Source organism: Drosophila subpulchrella, unplaced genomic scaffold, assembly GCF_014743375.2.
Source record: "Drosophila subpulchrella strain 33 F10 #4 breed RU33 unplaced genomic scaffold, RU_Dsub_v1.1 Primary Assembly Seq354, whole genome shotgun sequence".
In the NCBI taxonomy this organism is placed as follows: Eukaryota; Metazoa; Arthropoda; class Insecta; order Diptera; family Drosophilidae; genus Drosophila; species Drosophila subpulchrella.
Genome location: NW_023665577.1, coordinates 2,814,366 through 2,831,676, shown reverse-complemented (window position 1 = coordinate 2,831,676; position 17,311 = coordinate 2,814,366). Strand labels below are relative to the sequence as shown.

General features: G+C 36.5%; 1 protein-coding gene across 5 annotated transcripts in view; it reads left to right on the top strand.

The window, feature by feature from the left end:
- The window catches only part of LOC119559906 (5'-AMP-activated protein kinase subunit gamma-1), a 74,389-nt gene that overhangs the window by 31,597 nt on the left and 25,481 nt on the right, over positions 1–17,311 (top strand). For 3 of the 5 annotated variants that reach the window (XM_037873077.1, XM_037873076.1, XM_037873075.1), the window contains exons 4-7: positions 2,817–2,938; positions 4,900–5,545; positions 5,609–5,731; positions 13,528–13,564. In XM_037873077.1, the coding sequence (XP_037729005.1) occupies positions 2,817–2,938; positions 4,900–5,545; positions 5,609–5,731; positions 13,528–13,564 (928 nt within the window). Of the gene's footprint in view, positions 1–2,816; positions 2,939–4,899; positions 5,546–5,608; positions 5,732–12,857; positions 13,082–13,527; positions 13,565–17,084; positions 17,262–17,311 lie in introns of those variants that run through there. The other 2 variants (XM_037873080.1, XM_037873078.1) reach the window with 2 other exon arrangements.

Genomic DNA, 17,311 nt, shown 5'->3' with positions numbered 1-17,311 from the left:
ACTTTATTGCTTCTTAATATACATGACAATGCAATTTATGGCGATTTCAAAATACTCTCTGTAGGAAACCAAGATTTAAAAATCCAATTTACATATTATCACACATAATTTAGTTTTCGGGTTAAAAAGTTTCGTCTATAGGCGTAAAGCTCTTTAGAACACGACGCAAAAAAGATCTAAAGCCAAAATCGAGGCTAAACAGGGCTATGTGTAATCTTTATATTCACAGATCTGACTGACGTCATTTGAGATATGTGCACTTTCCATTATGAAGTCATTTAACGTATATAAATTGGGTAGTGAAAGATCTGATGCACGAAACAGGGAAGGTCGCTGAGTCAATAATGACATAAGAACAGATCCAGTACATCATTTATAAAATGTATTTTTAACTCGTAACACTCCGAAATTTTCCCTTAAAAGTTAGTATTCCCCCGATCTCACTTGTTTTTTAAGAATTCATTGTACAATTCATCGTTTGATCAGTGTGTTTTACGATATTTTCATAACCTCTTAAGGGAGATGTTCCATTTTCCATTTAAAACCTCTTTGGAACGACGCCACTTGACCAGCACTTTTTGTTTACGGCTTGTTTATTCAAAATTAATAATACTCATAAAGTTTCCTATTTATAGTTTGAAAATGGAAAGAGGTAGTCGAGGCATACGAAATATTTCACCTTTGTCTTTCGCTTCCTCTTCGGGTTTCGGCCTTTTCGGGTTTATTTGTCTGACGGAAAGGTAAACACGGCGAAAAATCAGCTTTTTGGGGCTTGTTTTTATCGAGCCACACATGTAGGCTATATATAGTATAGTTTGGGATTGTATGGTCGGGCATTTCTCTGTATCTACACCCCATGAGTTGGGCGGCAGCTCTCCGCTTATCATGACACAATTTGTCAACAGTCCCGGCTGGAACTCGGCGCTTCTTATTTGTTTTGACGGAACGCGGACATATCGCGTACGTATAAATACGAGTATAAAATTTCCATATATATATATATAGGCAGATACTTACCTGGTCTTGGCAAACAATGACGTCAATTTTCTCCAGTTCGCCACTCCTAGAACTTAAAAGGGAACTCTTCCCGAACCAGCCGTCTAAAATATTTTTTATAACTGTTTAAATATTGAGTTAGACCGTGTCGAACAGCTGAGACCGACATTCCTGCTCCCCTGAATCTCACAAGTTTTCCATCTAGATGTGAGCTTTTGTTTTCTTTCTGAATGTTAACCCACTTAGGCCCCCCGTTCCAATTTAAGACCGCCTTTGTTGTTAGCTCATCGAAGTCGTCTGCGACCCTCGAGGCACGTGACTCGGCACTTTGGCAATGAAACCCTGAGCAAAAATAAAATAACACTTTTCGGCTTCGATCTCTTTGTAGTTTTTGCTAAAAATAATCCAAATACAGGTGTGTTGGCTGCATCAAAAGGGCTAAATTCCATGTGAAGATCAGTTAAAAAGTGATTGTGAAAGTTGCTAACAAATAAAGGAAATACGCGGTCAACATTCTTGGGTTAATTATTGTCATTATCAAAATTGAACAATTTCGTTTAATTTCTGAACGGATCCAATAATTGTAAACCATTTATAGAGTAACACAATAAATTTATTTAACAAGCTGTTTTTCCGCATTTGTAATACGGTTTTTAAATAATGTCGTTATTAAAAAGTTTTGTTATTCTATAAATGATTTACTATTATTATGATCCGTTCAGAAATGATGGGTAAACATTCTTTGGTTAATTATAGTCATTTTCCAATCTAAACAATTTAATTCGCTTAATTTCTGAAGGGATCGCAATAATTGTAAATCATTTATAGAATGATTTAAATTTATTGTTTATTAAGCTGGTTTAATCCTTACTTGTAATACAGTTTTTAAATAATCTCGTTACGTCTAACAAATAATTTAAAATTCCAAGACAATAATAAACACAACTTGAGTTACATCACTCAAAGTAGTAAATCTATTTTTTTACATATTTTCTGTATAATAGAAAAACAAATAAACTGGTAAATTATAGTTAATTCTTTAGAACTCTTAATTAGTCTGTTGAATTGGCAGATCATCTGTGATAATTAGCTTCTCATTAGTAACGTTCTTCTTTATGTGTTTTTTTTAAGGGGATGCCCCCCAAATGTGATTTTATTTAACTTCTTGTTTTCAACATGTATCCACGAATAGATTTCTTTAGCTTGGAGTTAAGTTTTCCTAAATGCTAAGGGGAATTCTTGGGATGGTTGAACTATTGCTTCCCTGACAACTGTTGTCCTGGCCCACATTCGGTTGCAATTTTGCGCAATCATAAATTAATTGATTGAGTTCGATTGGAGGCGCCGCAGGATTGGCAAGCAACAGGCTGTACATGGGGATAGGTCTTCTTGCGCCCCGCGTTGGCCCAATTAAAAGGTCGCATCGGGTGACGCCCGATCCCCATCCATCTCCTCCTTCGCTTCCCGTCTCCCCGGGTTACGCCACCGTATTCCCCATCGGGCACTGTGTATTGTGGCGAATAAATTGTATTTGTAGACAATTCGGCAATAATTGCAGCTGCTGGAAGGAAAGAGAGCGCTACAAATATACCAAATAAGTGTGGGAGGTGAAAGGATACGGGGGATAATGGATAATGGAGGTCGGTTCGGTCTTCCCTATCAGCCCTGGGTTTCAGTTTGCCTTGGCCAGCGGCGCCAGAAACATGCAAAGTACTCTCGAAGCAGAAATCGAAAGCCCACTAGATGCCAACTCGAATCCCAATCCCATTCAGCCAACTCAGCCGCAAACTAATTCCCAAAAACGTCATGTTCGCTTCCAGGAGCAGGATGGCAGCCTCGGAGGAGCAGGACGGACGCCAGGATCCCGGCCTTCCAGCGCCCCCGCAGAGCCAAACGCCAAGGCGGCCAAGAAGGCCTACAAAAAGATGGAGAAGGAGCAGCGGTGAGTATTATAAAAAATTAAGTTTACCTAATCTACGACATTGAAGTAAAGGGTTTAACTACATGGTTAAATTAGGGAAAAAGTAAAATAGTTTAGACACACCTTGGGGCCATCTTCTAGTCCGCATGTTAAATTTAAAGTAGGTTTTAAACCTTGAACATGTATTGGAATATATGGTTTAAGGCTTACTTTAAGTTTAACTTGTGGACGAGAAAATGCGCCTTGAAAATGTTATAGAACGTTTTCCCCTCCGCATGTTAAACTAAAAGTAGATTTCAAACTGTAAGTTTCCTTACGATTTAGGGCCCTTTTTCCGTCCGAATGTTAAACTTTTCTGGTGTTAAATCCCATATTTTTTTCCTCCGAATGTTAAACTAGAAGCAGGTTCTAAACTTATAAACCATACGTAAATTTATAGCTTAAAACCTTCTTTTTATTTACCATGTGAACAAGAAGAAGGACCTTAGACTATTTTTTGTCAAGTCATAATTAAATTACAACTATTTTAAAACTAAAGATTACAAGTAAAATCGTACCATCGATTTCTTTTATTTAAATCCAAGCATTATTTGGTTGGCAATTAAAACTATTCAAATCTAAACTTCATCGCAGACTGAAAGGAATTTGAATGCTTTTTTTAAATATATATATATACATTTTCATGACAAAATATGGAATGTGTGAAAAAATTGGTATTACAATGGCTTAATTAATTCTCGACCATTTTTTAAAAGAATGGAATTATACATTTTAAACAGAATGTGTTCTTAATTAGAATACAATAAAAATGTTATTGCCACAAAAATCCTGAAAATATTATAATAATCATTTGGAGTGAAATACGCAAAAGCCTAATAGTGGCAATTTTTACAACATTCAAGTTCATTCATTCATTTTCTTAAAATTCTGACCTAATCACAATGAAACCTATACCAAGATGCTTACATTCATTAAGGCAAATTGTTGTTGGTAAACTAAAACAAGGAAGAACGCTATAGTCGAGTACCTCGACTATCAGATACCCGTTACTCAGCTAAAGGGACCAAAGGAAAGTGGAGATATGCAAGCAGCAAATGCGCCACCTACCGGCGGTAAACAGATTTAAGCGTTGTGGGCGTTAGAGAGGGCCTGGCAAAGTTTTTTTTAAATCAATCGATAGGTATTGACAAGACCAATACATTTCAGTTCAAATTTTTTATCTAGCATGAAAATTGTGGGCGCCACAGGCTTGGGCGGTTTGTGGGCGTTAGAGTGGGCGTGGCATATTCGCGTGACAAACTTGCGCTGCGCTCAAGCCTACGGAATCTAAATCTGAAATCTCATTTCTCTGTCTTTGATATTTTTTGAGATATCCGCGATCATATTTACGATTTTTTGAAGTTTGTGGGCGGTTTGTGGGCGTTCAAGTGGGCGTGGCAAACTTTTTTTTGGGTCAATCGATAGGTATTGATGAGAACAATACATTTCAGTTAAAATTTTTATTCTAGCATGAAAACTGTAGGAGCCACAGTTTTTGGCGGTTTGGGGGCGTTAGAGTGGGCGTGGCACTCTGCTGAAACAAACTTGCGCTGCGTAAGAAGCTCAGGAATCTGCACGCCTAATCTCAATAGCCTAGCTCTTATAGTTTCCAAGATCTCAGCGTTCATCCGGACGGACAGACAGACGGACAGACGGACAGACGGACAGACGGACAGACGGACAGACGGACAGACGGACAGACGGACATGGCTAGATCGACTCGGCTAGTGATCCTGATCAAGAATATATATACTTTATGGGGTCGGAAACGCTTCCTTCTGCCTGTTACATACTTTCCGACGAATCTAGTATACCCTTTTACTCTACGAGTAACGGGTATAACTACTTAAACGAAATATTCCATAGTCATACCATCAAGTTTAGTTTTTGGATCAATGTCATATAGGCCTAGAAAATGCTAAATAAATTCCTAAATTTTGCAGTCGCCAGGAGAAGGAGCAGTCGCGGCGGGAAAAGGAGGCCCGCAAGCTGGAGCGCGAGACGGCGCGACGGATTGAGCGGGAGGCGGCCAAGCTGGAGAAGATCAACCGGCACAGCGAGAAGATCTCACGCAGCACAGAGCGGATGGCCATGGCGGGCGTTTCATCGCGGTCCGGTTCGCTGGAGCGGAGGCGAAGTGGCGAGGACTCACCCGTGCTCAATCAGTCCACGGTGCACGGCATAGCCTCGCCCAACCGAAGGCCCACGATCTTCGATGTGTTCCGGCCACGGGCGAAATCCGATGCCAAGCGGCAGAAGGAGAAGCACCTGTTGGATCCCTCCTCGGCGGACAGCAGCGCCACTAGCAGTACGTACTCCGTTTCCGGGGGCACGGCTCCGGCCACGACCTCTGCAGGAGGAGGAGCAGCAGCAGCAGCAGGAGGAGCGGGAGCGGGAGCAGCAGGAGCCGCCGGAGGAGGGGCGGGAGCAGCCGGTGGCCTTATGAACTCCATGAAGGTGGCCATGCAGAACTTCAGCCATCGTCAGCATCCCGCCGTGACGATAACGAGCGCCGACGGGACGCAATCCACCGCGAAGAGCAAGTACAAAGACGGCAGTGCCCATCCGCATCAAGGCAGCGACGCGCAGGTGAGCATCCTGGCCTCTTGGATACCTGGTTTACCCTTACTAATTTGCATTTTCCTTGGGCAGTATTACCACACGGTGACGGCGGTGCGTCCGAACTCTTCCCAGCGGTCGCCGATGACCAAGGTTATGGACCTGTTCCGGCATCGATCCAGTTCAGTGGTCAGCGAAGCCGACAAACGCAAAGCGGTAAGTCTTAAACTACTTTATTATATTATATATATTATTAATATTTAAATTTAAATTAATAGTTATTAATTATTAAGTTTATCAGATCCTTGTGCCAGAGTGCGTGGTAGAATGATAGAAGCTATAACAAATTTGTAAGAGCGTTGCTTATGTAGTTGTCTAATTTCATGGCCAGAATTGAATTCAGCATACATCAAATTTGTAGAAATATAAACATTCTAAAAATTAATAATCAAATGTTGAAAAGAGTATTTATTCTTTTTGCGTCACGAAAAATATTTAAAATGGGATGATTTCTTTTCATTTTTGTATTCCCTCTTAGGGTTTTGTTATTATTAATAACTATGCAGTTAATTTTAAGTATTCTAAGCACGCTTAATTTTACTGAATAAGTTATGTATGGCTTCCATTATTTAAATTTTGTCTCTTTCCGCCAAATATTTAAACTCAATTGACAATATTTTATCAAATCATCGATAAGTCTGTTGATAGGCGCCAGAAATTATCGGTTGAAAGCCTCAATTAGTCTTACAACGCCACCTGTCGGACTCTAGCAGAACCACCTCCGTGGTTCGTGTACTCGCTCGTGTTTTCCCGCTAAATAGTGTGTCTCCGCTTTTTTTTTGTATCAAAACCGATCTGGTAGCACCGATATTTTGAGCTGCCAGCGTTGCCAGAACACCTTTAGGAAGAGGAAAAATGGGGTAAAGGAGAGAAGTGGCGCCATTATTCAAAAATGCAACTGAAAATATTAAACTTTTATTAAAATAGTGGTGATATCAAATTTCGACATTCGACCTAATAAAAACAATTAAATTACAATTATAATTTCTGCGATGTGGGGCTTACTGATCAGCCAATGTATAAACCAAGTTTGTAGTTTTTAAATTATTGTTATGTTACACTGCATTATTAGTCAGTCCAGTTTTGTACTTCATTCCCTTCAATAAATTGACAATTTATTATATACCCATAAAAATAGATAAGTCACGATTTAGGGTGGCAAAGTTCATAAACCAGACTAATCGCGTCCAATTATATTGTCAACTGTGTGAGATTAACTGATTTCGGGAGTGTCACTCCCAAATGCCATGTTGTCTCGAAAAGTCCACTTGAGAGCCTTATCGGCGGCAAGGAGGCGTCATTAATAATCATCCAGTCTATAAATAATTATGCGCCATTAATGATTTCAACGCGATAGGCCTCAATCGATTTGATTGATAAGCTTCGCTTTTGTGTGTTATTTATCGCTTATCATAAGAGAGAAGAAAGAATTAAGCGCGTGCGGCGAGCTTTTTAGAAATTTATTATAAAAATATTGTGCACTCGAAAAATAAATTGTATAAATATTTGTTTAAGCTAGTGTCAATTTTTTCTCAAAGAAATATATTTTTTTTTTATATATTTAGGATAATATTTTTCCAAGCATAAGAAATATTTTCTATAATTTGAAGCAATCTATCATTGAAGAAAAATATTTTGTAAACTCTAGAAATATTTCTATACATAAATATAGAAGAAATAAAATCTATACATAAAGAAATCAGTTTTATTGCATAAAACAATTTTTGTAACAGCTTATAAAACCCACTTTATTTTCATAAAATGTTTTTCATAAAATGTTTAAAGGTAAATCAAAATTTATTTTAAATTTTTGCAAGTGTATTTAAGTGGTCAAATCCTTGAGAACGAAAGCTTCGCTAACAGGTGATCGGCTGTTTTGACCAGCTGTTTTGCGCTTTCTCGCTGTCATCTTTCTTCGATTCTCTCTCATTTCTCTGTGAGTTTTTGGACTTTTGCGGAAAAGTCGCGCGCATACGTATGTATATTACGTATACGCCAGCGTCGCCGACGTATTTATTTTTTTTTTGTTTCGCCGCCGATCGAGCGAATGTGTTATTATTTTCACTCGCATTTCCAATTGAACTGGCCGAGCGACCAACTGTGCGCGTTTTTTTCGCCCTCTGATCCTTCGGTTTCCTTTTCTCCGATATAAAATTGGATAAGGAATATATATTCATTCCATCTGTGCATTGACCAAATCAAAAATTAACCAATCGCGTGTGTTGACATCGAAAGTTTCTGTTTGTTTATTGTTTTCTTTGGCAAGAAAGCGATTTCGGCTGCTTGAAAAGAAATAAAATGTGTGTCTGGAGTGCTATTTTAAATAATTTATTACAAAAAACGATTCCCAAGTGCCAGTAAATGAAAAATAAATATAAATTGAAAATGGGACAACTAGTTAATGACTTTCCGAATAATTAAAACCTAATGTTGCGGTACTTGTGACAGAAAATCACTAAGAACTTATCGTTGTAAAATAGTAATATTTAGTTATATTTAGAAAAGAACAGCCACTGAGTAAACAAAATTATAATTATATATCTGGCGCGAAAAATCAAATAAATTCATGCCGTTTTGTTTCTGCTGCCACTTAAGTTCTAATGTGCCGCAGCAATTAATTTAATTTAAAACACTGTGGATTTCCTCTTTTTTGGCGGACAATTTGTGATTTTAATTTTCAAGTTCATTGACGAAACTCACGCGGCATGTTGATATATTTTGCATAATATTTATCTTCAATTCTGTTTACTTAATTGAAAGCCATGTCTAAGGCATGGAAATAGGCAAATACAGGAAAACGAAAATGCCAACAAAATAAATGGCCAACATGTGATCAGTATTTTTGTTGGTTGTGGTTATTGTTCTATTATCGTATTCATGAAATTTGCTAAATAAAAGCTGATGGTGTGGTTTTTGTTGGCTTCGTTGTTTTCAAAGCCTCTAAGCCAATTCTTTAGTCGCTAATTTGTTAAGTGTCCACTTTTTGGAGGGCGAGGGAAGTGCTGAAGAACAAGCGAGGGTTCTTTTTTAGTTGAAAGACAATTTGCAAAAACCTATAAAGCAATTAACCATCAATCGGCAGAGTTCCCTGCACTAATTATTCCATTAGAGATTATGAAATCTGTCCCAACAGTTGGACATATTCCTCTGAGGATAGTCAGCTGTTGTTCATAGTGGGGGATTTTCCACGCATTGACATTGTTTTCGGTTAATTTGTTGGTCATTATTATTGACGGACTGTTGAATAGTTTATGGATCCCAATGGATGATATCACTGCCTTCTGGCCCTTTTCCTGCGATTACTTACCTCGGCGATAAGTACTATTTGCAAAATGGAAACGAGGCAAAAACAAAAACTTATCAGTACTAGCCATAAAATCAACAATAAAGAAGATTCACTTTGTGAGGCGAAAGCGGCGAGAAATTAATTTAAAATATACAACGGAAGGCAGACGCGCGATAAGATAAATGCAAGTAAGGGCGTTTAAATTAAATAGAGCATTTTCGGTAGATAGCTGGGGAATAAACCAAATATCTATAATTGCAGCTGATAATTGAAAATAAAAATCGGCGAATCGGAAAAGAAGCGTGCTACCTAATCGGAAAGCTCTGACCAAATCAGTAAGATTGAAATGAGAAATCAGCCTTCCCTATATGGTATATGGGATATGCCCACTTAGGATCTTGGCCGTTTGTATTTTCTTCCACGAGGAAGTGAAAAGAAAGTGAATTATTTCATACAGACATTTCTCTGGTTCTGTGTCCGCCTATTATAATTATTGCTATTTCTGTATTTGGCTTTTGTTCTCTTCGCTGCTTTTGGGCTCTGCTCGTTAATCAATCATTTGTCACAAGTGAAAACTTTCCTCTGTTCTCACCATGTACTAATATATCGCTCTTATTATTTGTGCATTTATTTTGATTTTTATCTCACTCGCCTAGAGGTCAACCACATGACAGGCGTCGAAGCTTTTTTTGTTGATGTGGAAGTTTGTTTATGGTGGGAGAAGCCCGATTAGGAATGTGTAAAAATACATATTATTTTTAGAGATATATAGAGTTTATAACAGTGTCTGATTGGCTTCGATATTTCGCCAGCATTCAAAGTGGTTATGACCAAAACAAACAGGGAAGAGCCTATTTAGATTGTGAAATTTAATAATAAATTTATTTATTATAAAATAAATTCAAAAAAAAAAAAAATAAATAAAATAAATAATAATAAATAAATCAAAGTATCAACAAAATCTTTTAAGATTTTTCGAAATCTGCGTTATCTGTTGCCGGCACAAATTAAAAAAACAATTTTACAATATACATTTTAGACAATAAAAATGTTTACATTTTGTAAATAAATTGTGTGTTAAAATTTTGTTTTCCATTTTTAATTTAAACAAATGTAGTTAAATGAACTATTGTTAAGGCTTTATAACACTTGCTTAATTTTCGACTGACTGGATTTGTGTTAAAAAGTCATGGCAACATAGAGAAAAAATCATAACATTTGTGAATTTATATATTAAATAATGATTAGGCTGTCATGACTTTTTAAAATAAATTTAGACAGCTAGGCAAAAATTAATCAAGTTTCATAAGGGTTCAGCATATGTTTTAAGCAATCAAATCAAGCAATATATATAATATATAGTTACAATAGTTTCTAAACGTAGATATTAGAACGTTAAGAGCTCATCAGAAACCTTTAATGGCGGATTCCAAAAATATAATTTTGGAATCCTATATTTAACCAAGACTTTGAAATGTGCTAATAATATTTAATTTCACCTAAATTCGACTCGCTTTCCTCTCGTTTAATAGAAATCTTTTACGTGGTTGCTCACATGCCAACTGCAAATTAACAGGCCCCTGTTAACGCAATGTTAATCAAAAGGCTTCTAAATTTGGGGTTCTCGAATCGATCGGTCGACCTGGCAGAATTCCAACCACATTTGGAACGCCAAATGGAACCAGACCGAATTGATTTATAACTAAACATTTAAAAGTTGGTCCAAACCCTTTCGAGCACTTTGGCTTCCTTTTTGCCTTGTTTTGTTTGCCTTTGCTCGAGCAGCTAATTAACGTTAATGACTTTTACATTCTGTTTGCCTTTGGTTGTCTGGTCTCGGAGTCTGTTTCACTAGTCTACTATTTATTTATTGAATTTTCCGCGCATTTCTCCAACAAATATTGACGATCATCGCCAGGGAAACCATTAGAAATGAAGGCAAACTAAGTATTTTCAAATGGGCAAAAGTCGCATTGCGTCTAATTATACTTTTATTATTTACGTCTATAATATTCGTTGCCCATTCGCCGTGCTAAAAACAAAGTTACACCGCAAAAGGTAAACAAAACAATCAAAATGAGATAAGAACGCAAAAGCTGAACTTGACAATATTAAGTATACGTCCCGTGGTGTGAGGAAATCATAAGTTGGTTAGAAAATTATCAATTCCCCGGGACTTTGGCAGGTGTTAAGTTCGAGAATTAATTAAGATTGGGTAATATTTGATGGGGCTTTATAAATTTGCATGTGTCTGTGGCAGCACATTTAGTCTGTTGTTTACTTGCTGTGGGAATATAATATAGATGTCTATCTTTCTGTGATATCTTTATAAATATCTTGTCAAAATGCGGTTTTGGCCGTCGACAATTTTCAGTGTGGAAATTTTGGTATGTGACACCTTTTAAATTAAGAAATAAGTGAATATTTTTGGAAAAATATAAAATGTTGATCCCATTTTCAAATATCTTTTTCGTTTGCCCTTGACCCATTGCCACAATTAATACATTTCCGTGTGGAAAAACTCTTTCTTTTTTCGTCCCAGTATTAATTGGTTTTCATTGCATAGAATCGCTTTCTTCTGGTCTCGTGTCTTCTGCCCTTTTCACTCAGTCTTCTTCTATTGTGTGCACCTTTCAATCAAAGTTTTTGTCAATTTCAATTGGACGACACACGACAGCAGGCAATCAACCAAGAAAAACACGCCTCTCAAATCCACTGAACTTTATTGCTGCGTTCAATCAACTTTAATGCGTCATCGGTTTCTTCTCCTTTCGCAATGATCGTGCTTTGTGCTTACTTTGTTAATTAAAAGAGTTCGGGGTCAGGGATTAATTTGTGGGGCGATGGGTAAGAAAGGTGATAAGAGGCGGACAGCTGGCGAAAATTACAGCTGCTCCAGTGATATTCGGCGACATTGTCATTATTTCATTTATTTTTCCATTTCCGTAAAGAGGGAAAATCAGCGAAAATTCTGGCGGGGTAATTAAGAAATATACATATATTGGCTTTCTCCGCTGCAAAAACGAGAAAATTTACATAATTTATGGCCGGCATTTAAATACTTATCACATCAACGACTAATTATAAAATTAATTTAATCCAAAGCCGAGGGAATTTCCCAATGTTATTCTCGGGGCCCATCCAAAAACTTTAAATACGATAATGCCAGGATTTTTGTTAGGTTCGAGAGCGCATAACCATTCGGGAACAAATGGGTCCACAAGAGGTCCACAAGGTCCACAGAACCCACACGCGGCGGAACCCATTCGCTTCTTGGAACCCATTCGAAAATTTACATGCACTTTTTGGGGACTTATGAAATGTATTAAAGCAAAGCAAAAAGTAGAAAACGCCCTCAGGTGGCCAGATTTGTCCCTACTACTTCTTCTACTCGTCATTCAATATATTTAAACTTCCACAATTTAAGTCCCCAGTTATTGAATAATAAACTATCCGAAAAGAGTAACTCCTGTTGAAAAAAAGTATAAAAAGATGAAAATATATTAATGTTTCTATTTCTAACGATTTCTAAAATTATAACCTTAGAACAAAATCCAGCTAAAAAGGTATCCCACATAAAGCTAAATTAGAGACATTAAGACAAGCAGAAGTTAACCGAATATCTTGAGAATTATTTATTTAAAATTCGCTGAAACTCTGCAAATTTAATTATTTAATTTAATTTAATTTTTTACGAGAAAATAACAAGAAAAGAAAAGCAAGTAGAACGCCATCTGTTGTATGGTGGCCGAAACTGACATGTGTACTGCTTGCTTTACTGCAAAAATAGGGGTAAACTGCTTTATAAAGAGGAACACCAGTGGTAAACTGCTTTAAAACCGTTATTTTAAACCGCTGTTTTAAAAAATCTACAAATAAGACTGAAAAAAGTTAATGAAACAAAAAGTGATAATTTTGATTTGTTTTTCTGAGCAGATGCGTGTACTTTTTATCAATTAAATAAATAAACAAAAGAACGAACTTTGCTAACTATGAAGTGATAATTATAACAATATACACACAAACATATACAATAAAACTGTGACAAAATGTCGGCGGTAAAGCGTTGGATATATCGGCATACTCACTCTAGTAGTTCTGCCACGCCCACCTCTCCCGGCCCCCCGCCCGTCTCGCCCACCACTAAAACGCGTCGGGGGCGTAGCCACTCCCTCGATGTGCAATCCCTACCAGGAATTCGCGCCATGATGGTCAATAATGTAAGAGTAATAGTTGATTGAATAATAAAAGTTAATAAACCACCTGAATACAGGTTTTATAAACATTATTATAATAATAAAATAGCATTAAATTAGGACTAGCTATAAAAGTCCAAGAATATTATAACATTTAAACGTCTGGATCCTACATATAAGAAAGAATATAATTTTATGATGTAAAAGTGGTGCATACATAAAAACTTTTTTAAAGAGTTATTTTAGACATATGTATGTAGCTTCATAAATATTATTATCAAATACCATTACGTTAGGATTAGCTATAAATGTTTCTTAATAATAAAATAATTTTTGCTAAATACAATTTAGCGATATATATTATAGCACAATTTAAGACATTTTTGTATCAAATCTAACATCATAGAAATCTTTATTTAACCATAATAATTTGTATTATTAAACTAATTAATTATTTTTCTTATTTACAGCGCGCGGCGGCGCACCAACAACAGTTGGCTGTACAAAGTGAGTACCTCTTACACTTTAAATACCTTTTAATATAAGAACAGCAAGTACCAGGTTGCAAACTTAAAAAATATCCATTTACAAAACCCATAAACAAACTTAATTTGAAAGTTCCACAGCCAAGCGACAAAGTCTAATAAACCTTGACTTTGAAAACAACGCAAAACCGAAAGCCGAAAAGAAACCTTAAGCAAACCGCGAAAACTAAAACAAAACAAACAAATAATAAACGAATAAAATTCAGCAGCGGTCGCCTAAGTGAAGTTTTAGCTTCGCATAGACAAACAAAATGTTTTACATATGTAAATGCCAAATGCTGGGATTACTTAACACTTTTATTCATTTCGGACCAAGAAGCTTTGGGGTTTTACAAAAACTGGTCCAAAATAAATAAACAAGACGGCGGAAAACAGAATACATTAAATTCGATTGCGTGGGTGTGGGAACATCTGTCGTTGTGGAATATTTTTGCACTTCATTGATAAACCCGAATTGAGTGGCAACATAACACTAAATCTTAGGGGTAATTCAATCAATTTTTTTAGAAAACCAGTACATTTCTTTTATTTTAATTTTTGAAATAAAATAGTAGAATTAATTAGGATTTGATCAAGGAAGACCATAAAACTTCCATCTTTATGATCAACCTTTTTAGGACTTATGATATTTTGTAATAAGTTATAATGTAAACGAAATCTCCTTTATTTTACCCTTTTGAAATAAAAGAAAGATTTAATAAGATTAGATCCAAGAAGAGAAAAAAAACAGGTAATTGGGGACATAAGGAACATAGAACTTCCATCTTTATGATCTAAATAATTTTTTGGAATATGATATTTTCTATTAAATTATATTGTAAACCAAAAAATTATAAAACATTCTAAACAAGTTTAGAATATTTATATTAAGAAATAACCCGCCTTTATCCCCACTATAATGCATATTTATTTGGCTTATTAAAATGGAAAAAGTTCTCGTTTTGTAATTGTAACAAACACGTTACAAAGTGTAAGGAACAACAACTGAATAAATTTACCCAAAGAATGCGCTGTCGTAGCAATTTCCCTGTTTTGCACAATATAAATAATACAATTAAAACCAACAATTGTCTACGAATAGAAAGACAAAAACAAAATGAGAGAATTCGGTCATCAAGGTACATATGTAGATAATAGAGGCCCCAAAAATAGTGTTTACAATTTTACTAGGCGTATAATATGCCGAAAAAAAAAAACTGGAGTAAGAGAGCGAGCGAGCAAAAGAGAGAGAGACCTTTACTTCAGTGCAGTGTGCGAGCGAGAGAGGCAAACTAACTGTTGCTGGGATGTGTTTACCCTTTGGCTGACCTTGAAAGTTTTCGTGTACAGGCTGCACTTTTTGTTGCTGTTGTGTTCCTTATGCTGGAGCTGCAGTTTCAATGTCAGGCGAAAAATCAAAAGTAAGAACAAGCAAACAGGCTCTCCAGTGATGCTTATTCAGCTATTTTATAGTTAAATGTAGCTAGATGTTTCTAATTTGATCAAGTGATTTTAAGCTTCCTTATTTGATTGACAAACAAAAAATAACAGGTTCAAGTCCCACCGCTGTGAAATATTTAATAATATTAATATTTTGACAACTGCGTCTTTTTGAAAAAGGGTTAAATATTCTTGGAGAAGCAAGGATCTAGGGTTTTACACAATTTTACTTAGCTTTTTTAGCTACATTTTTTTGGCTTGTATTAAGATACATTTTTGAAGCGATAGTTGCCAACACTGCTTCTCTCCCTCGTTGATGCATTTATATTTTGTTTTTGGATTTTTTTTGGTCTTTTGTTTATCATGTATTTTGCTTTACCCCTTTTACTGCCTCCGTATCAAGTGTCTCGGGCCATGACGTAATACAATTGAAGTGGCAGAGCGAGCGAGAGAGAGAGAGAGAGCGAGGCTTAGAAAGCACACAACTTGGAGATTTTTTTGCAAGCCAAACACAACCCACAAACAAATCTCAAGCGGCATTGATGTTGAAGGCAGGCCAGACAGACGGTGACAAAATGTGTGGGCTTGTTTAATGTTTATTTTATTTTTTATATACCCAGCCTGTGAGATAACACAATTACGCGTTTTTCGAGCCAAATAGCATAGGAACTAGAACAGACTCGGCGTCTTCGGGCAGAGCGAGATGCAGACAACGTGGTTGTGGGAGAGAGCGATGCCCAGGGGGTGGGATGGGGAGGGGAGAGGGAGAGCACCACCCATGCTAAGGGCGAAATATTTGGACTATTGTTGGTCTCTCAGGCCTACGTGCGTTATGGCACGCACAGCTAGAATCAACAAAAAGAGCATTAGAATCGATAGAACGAAGAAAACGAGCGAAAAAACAAAATAATCAACATAACAGCAAAAGTAAATGTAATTGCCCATGTAAGCCAACAACAAGAATGAAGCGGTACAGTGGAACATCTCAAACGTACACCTTTAGGAGCTCAAACATTACCTGTTTAATCAAAAGTGTTAAGAATATTTGTTTAGGGCTAAGAAATCATCTAGCTTTATAAGTCAGCCGTATAAGTGTCATTAAGATATTATAAGTTATCAAGGTACTAGTTTAAATGTTTGATACCTTTCCAATAAAATTTCTTTAAAGATTATACTATTGTCATTAATATGTAATTTTTATTTTGACAATTCACCTTGAAAAAGTCTGTACTTTTAAATAAAATATTTCTGATTGAAATGGTAGTATACGATGTATAAAAGTTAATTGACAGTAGGTGTTTCCAGTTGAAAATGCCTTTCAAATCGGTTTCCGAAATGTTACTTGTTCACAAAATGACAATAAGTCAAATAAATGTTTTTTTTTATCGAAGTACACAAACTATTTTTCAAAAATATTTTTAAATTCCTTATACCATAGCTTTGAGTTATAAAAGTAGGCCTGTAACTAACTAATGCAAATACATAGGTAATATGTGTTCCGAGTTAGAAAACAAAAAATATCACATTCCGAATTAAAAAAGTTGATATACCATATAATCAGTTTTAAAGGGTCTTTCAATAGATCGAGGTAACTGGTGGTTTGAGTTAAAGAAGCGCGACTGTTTTTCCATTTTCCGTGGTTAGGCAATCCGGAGAGCGGCAAAGAGAGAGTTTCAGAAATGGATCGAAAAACAGAAAGTGGTTTAACTTTGGCCCAGGCGGTCAGCTGACGACGTGCCACGCCCCAAAGCGCCCAAAGCGACAGGGCACTAATCAACTTGGGTTTGGTTATCTATGCGCAGGGTTACCTTTCTGTTTTTTTTATTTCATTTGGCTAGCTCTACGTTTTGCTTTGCTCGCTTGATTTTCTGTTGTGCTCACCTTTTTCTCGCCTTGTGTGTAATATATAAAACAGAGAGGCCCGCACTCACGCACACACCCTCGGACCGCCTTGCCGGTTTGGCACACAGATACGAAAGTATATAGATACAGATATAGACCGAGTGAGTGCCGACCACATGGGCGGACCGCATTCAGTTCGATTCCAACTGCCGGCAGAGTCGGATGCTCAGCCACGTGACTTGATTTTCGATTAGCCACCTTTGTGAATTTTCAATTTTGAATTGTGAACTGTGAATTGTGAATCGTGTGCATTCATTAATTATAATACCTTAACCAAAAATTGAAAACACAAAACGGAAAACTCGCCTGTCGCTCAAGAAGAGTGAAATATCTAAACGGTTGGCAGACAGGGAGAATTATTACTAATTTTTAAGACGCGAAAACATAA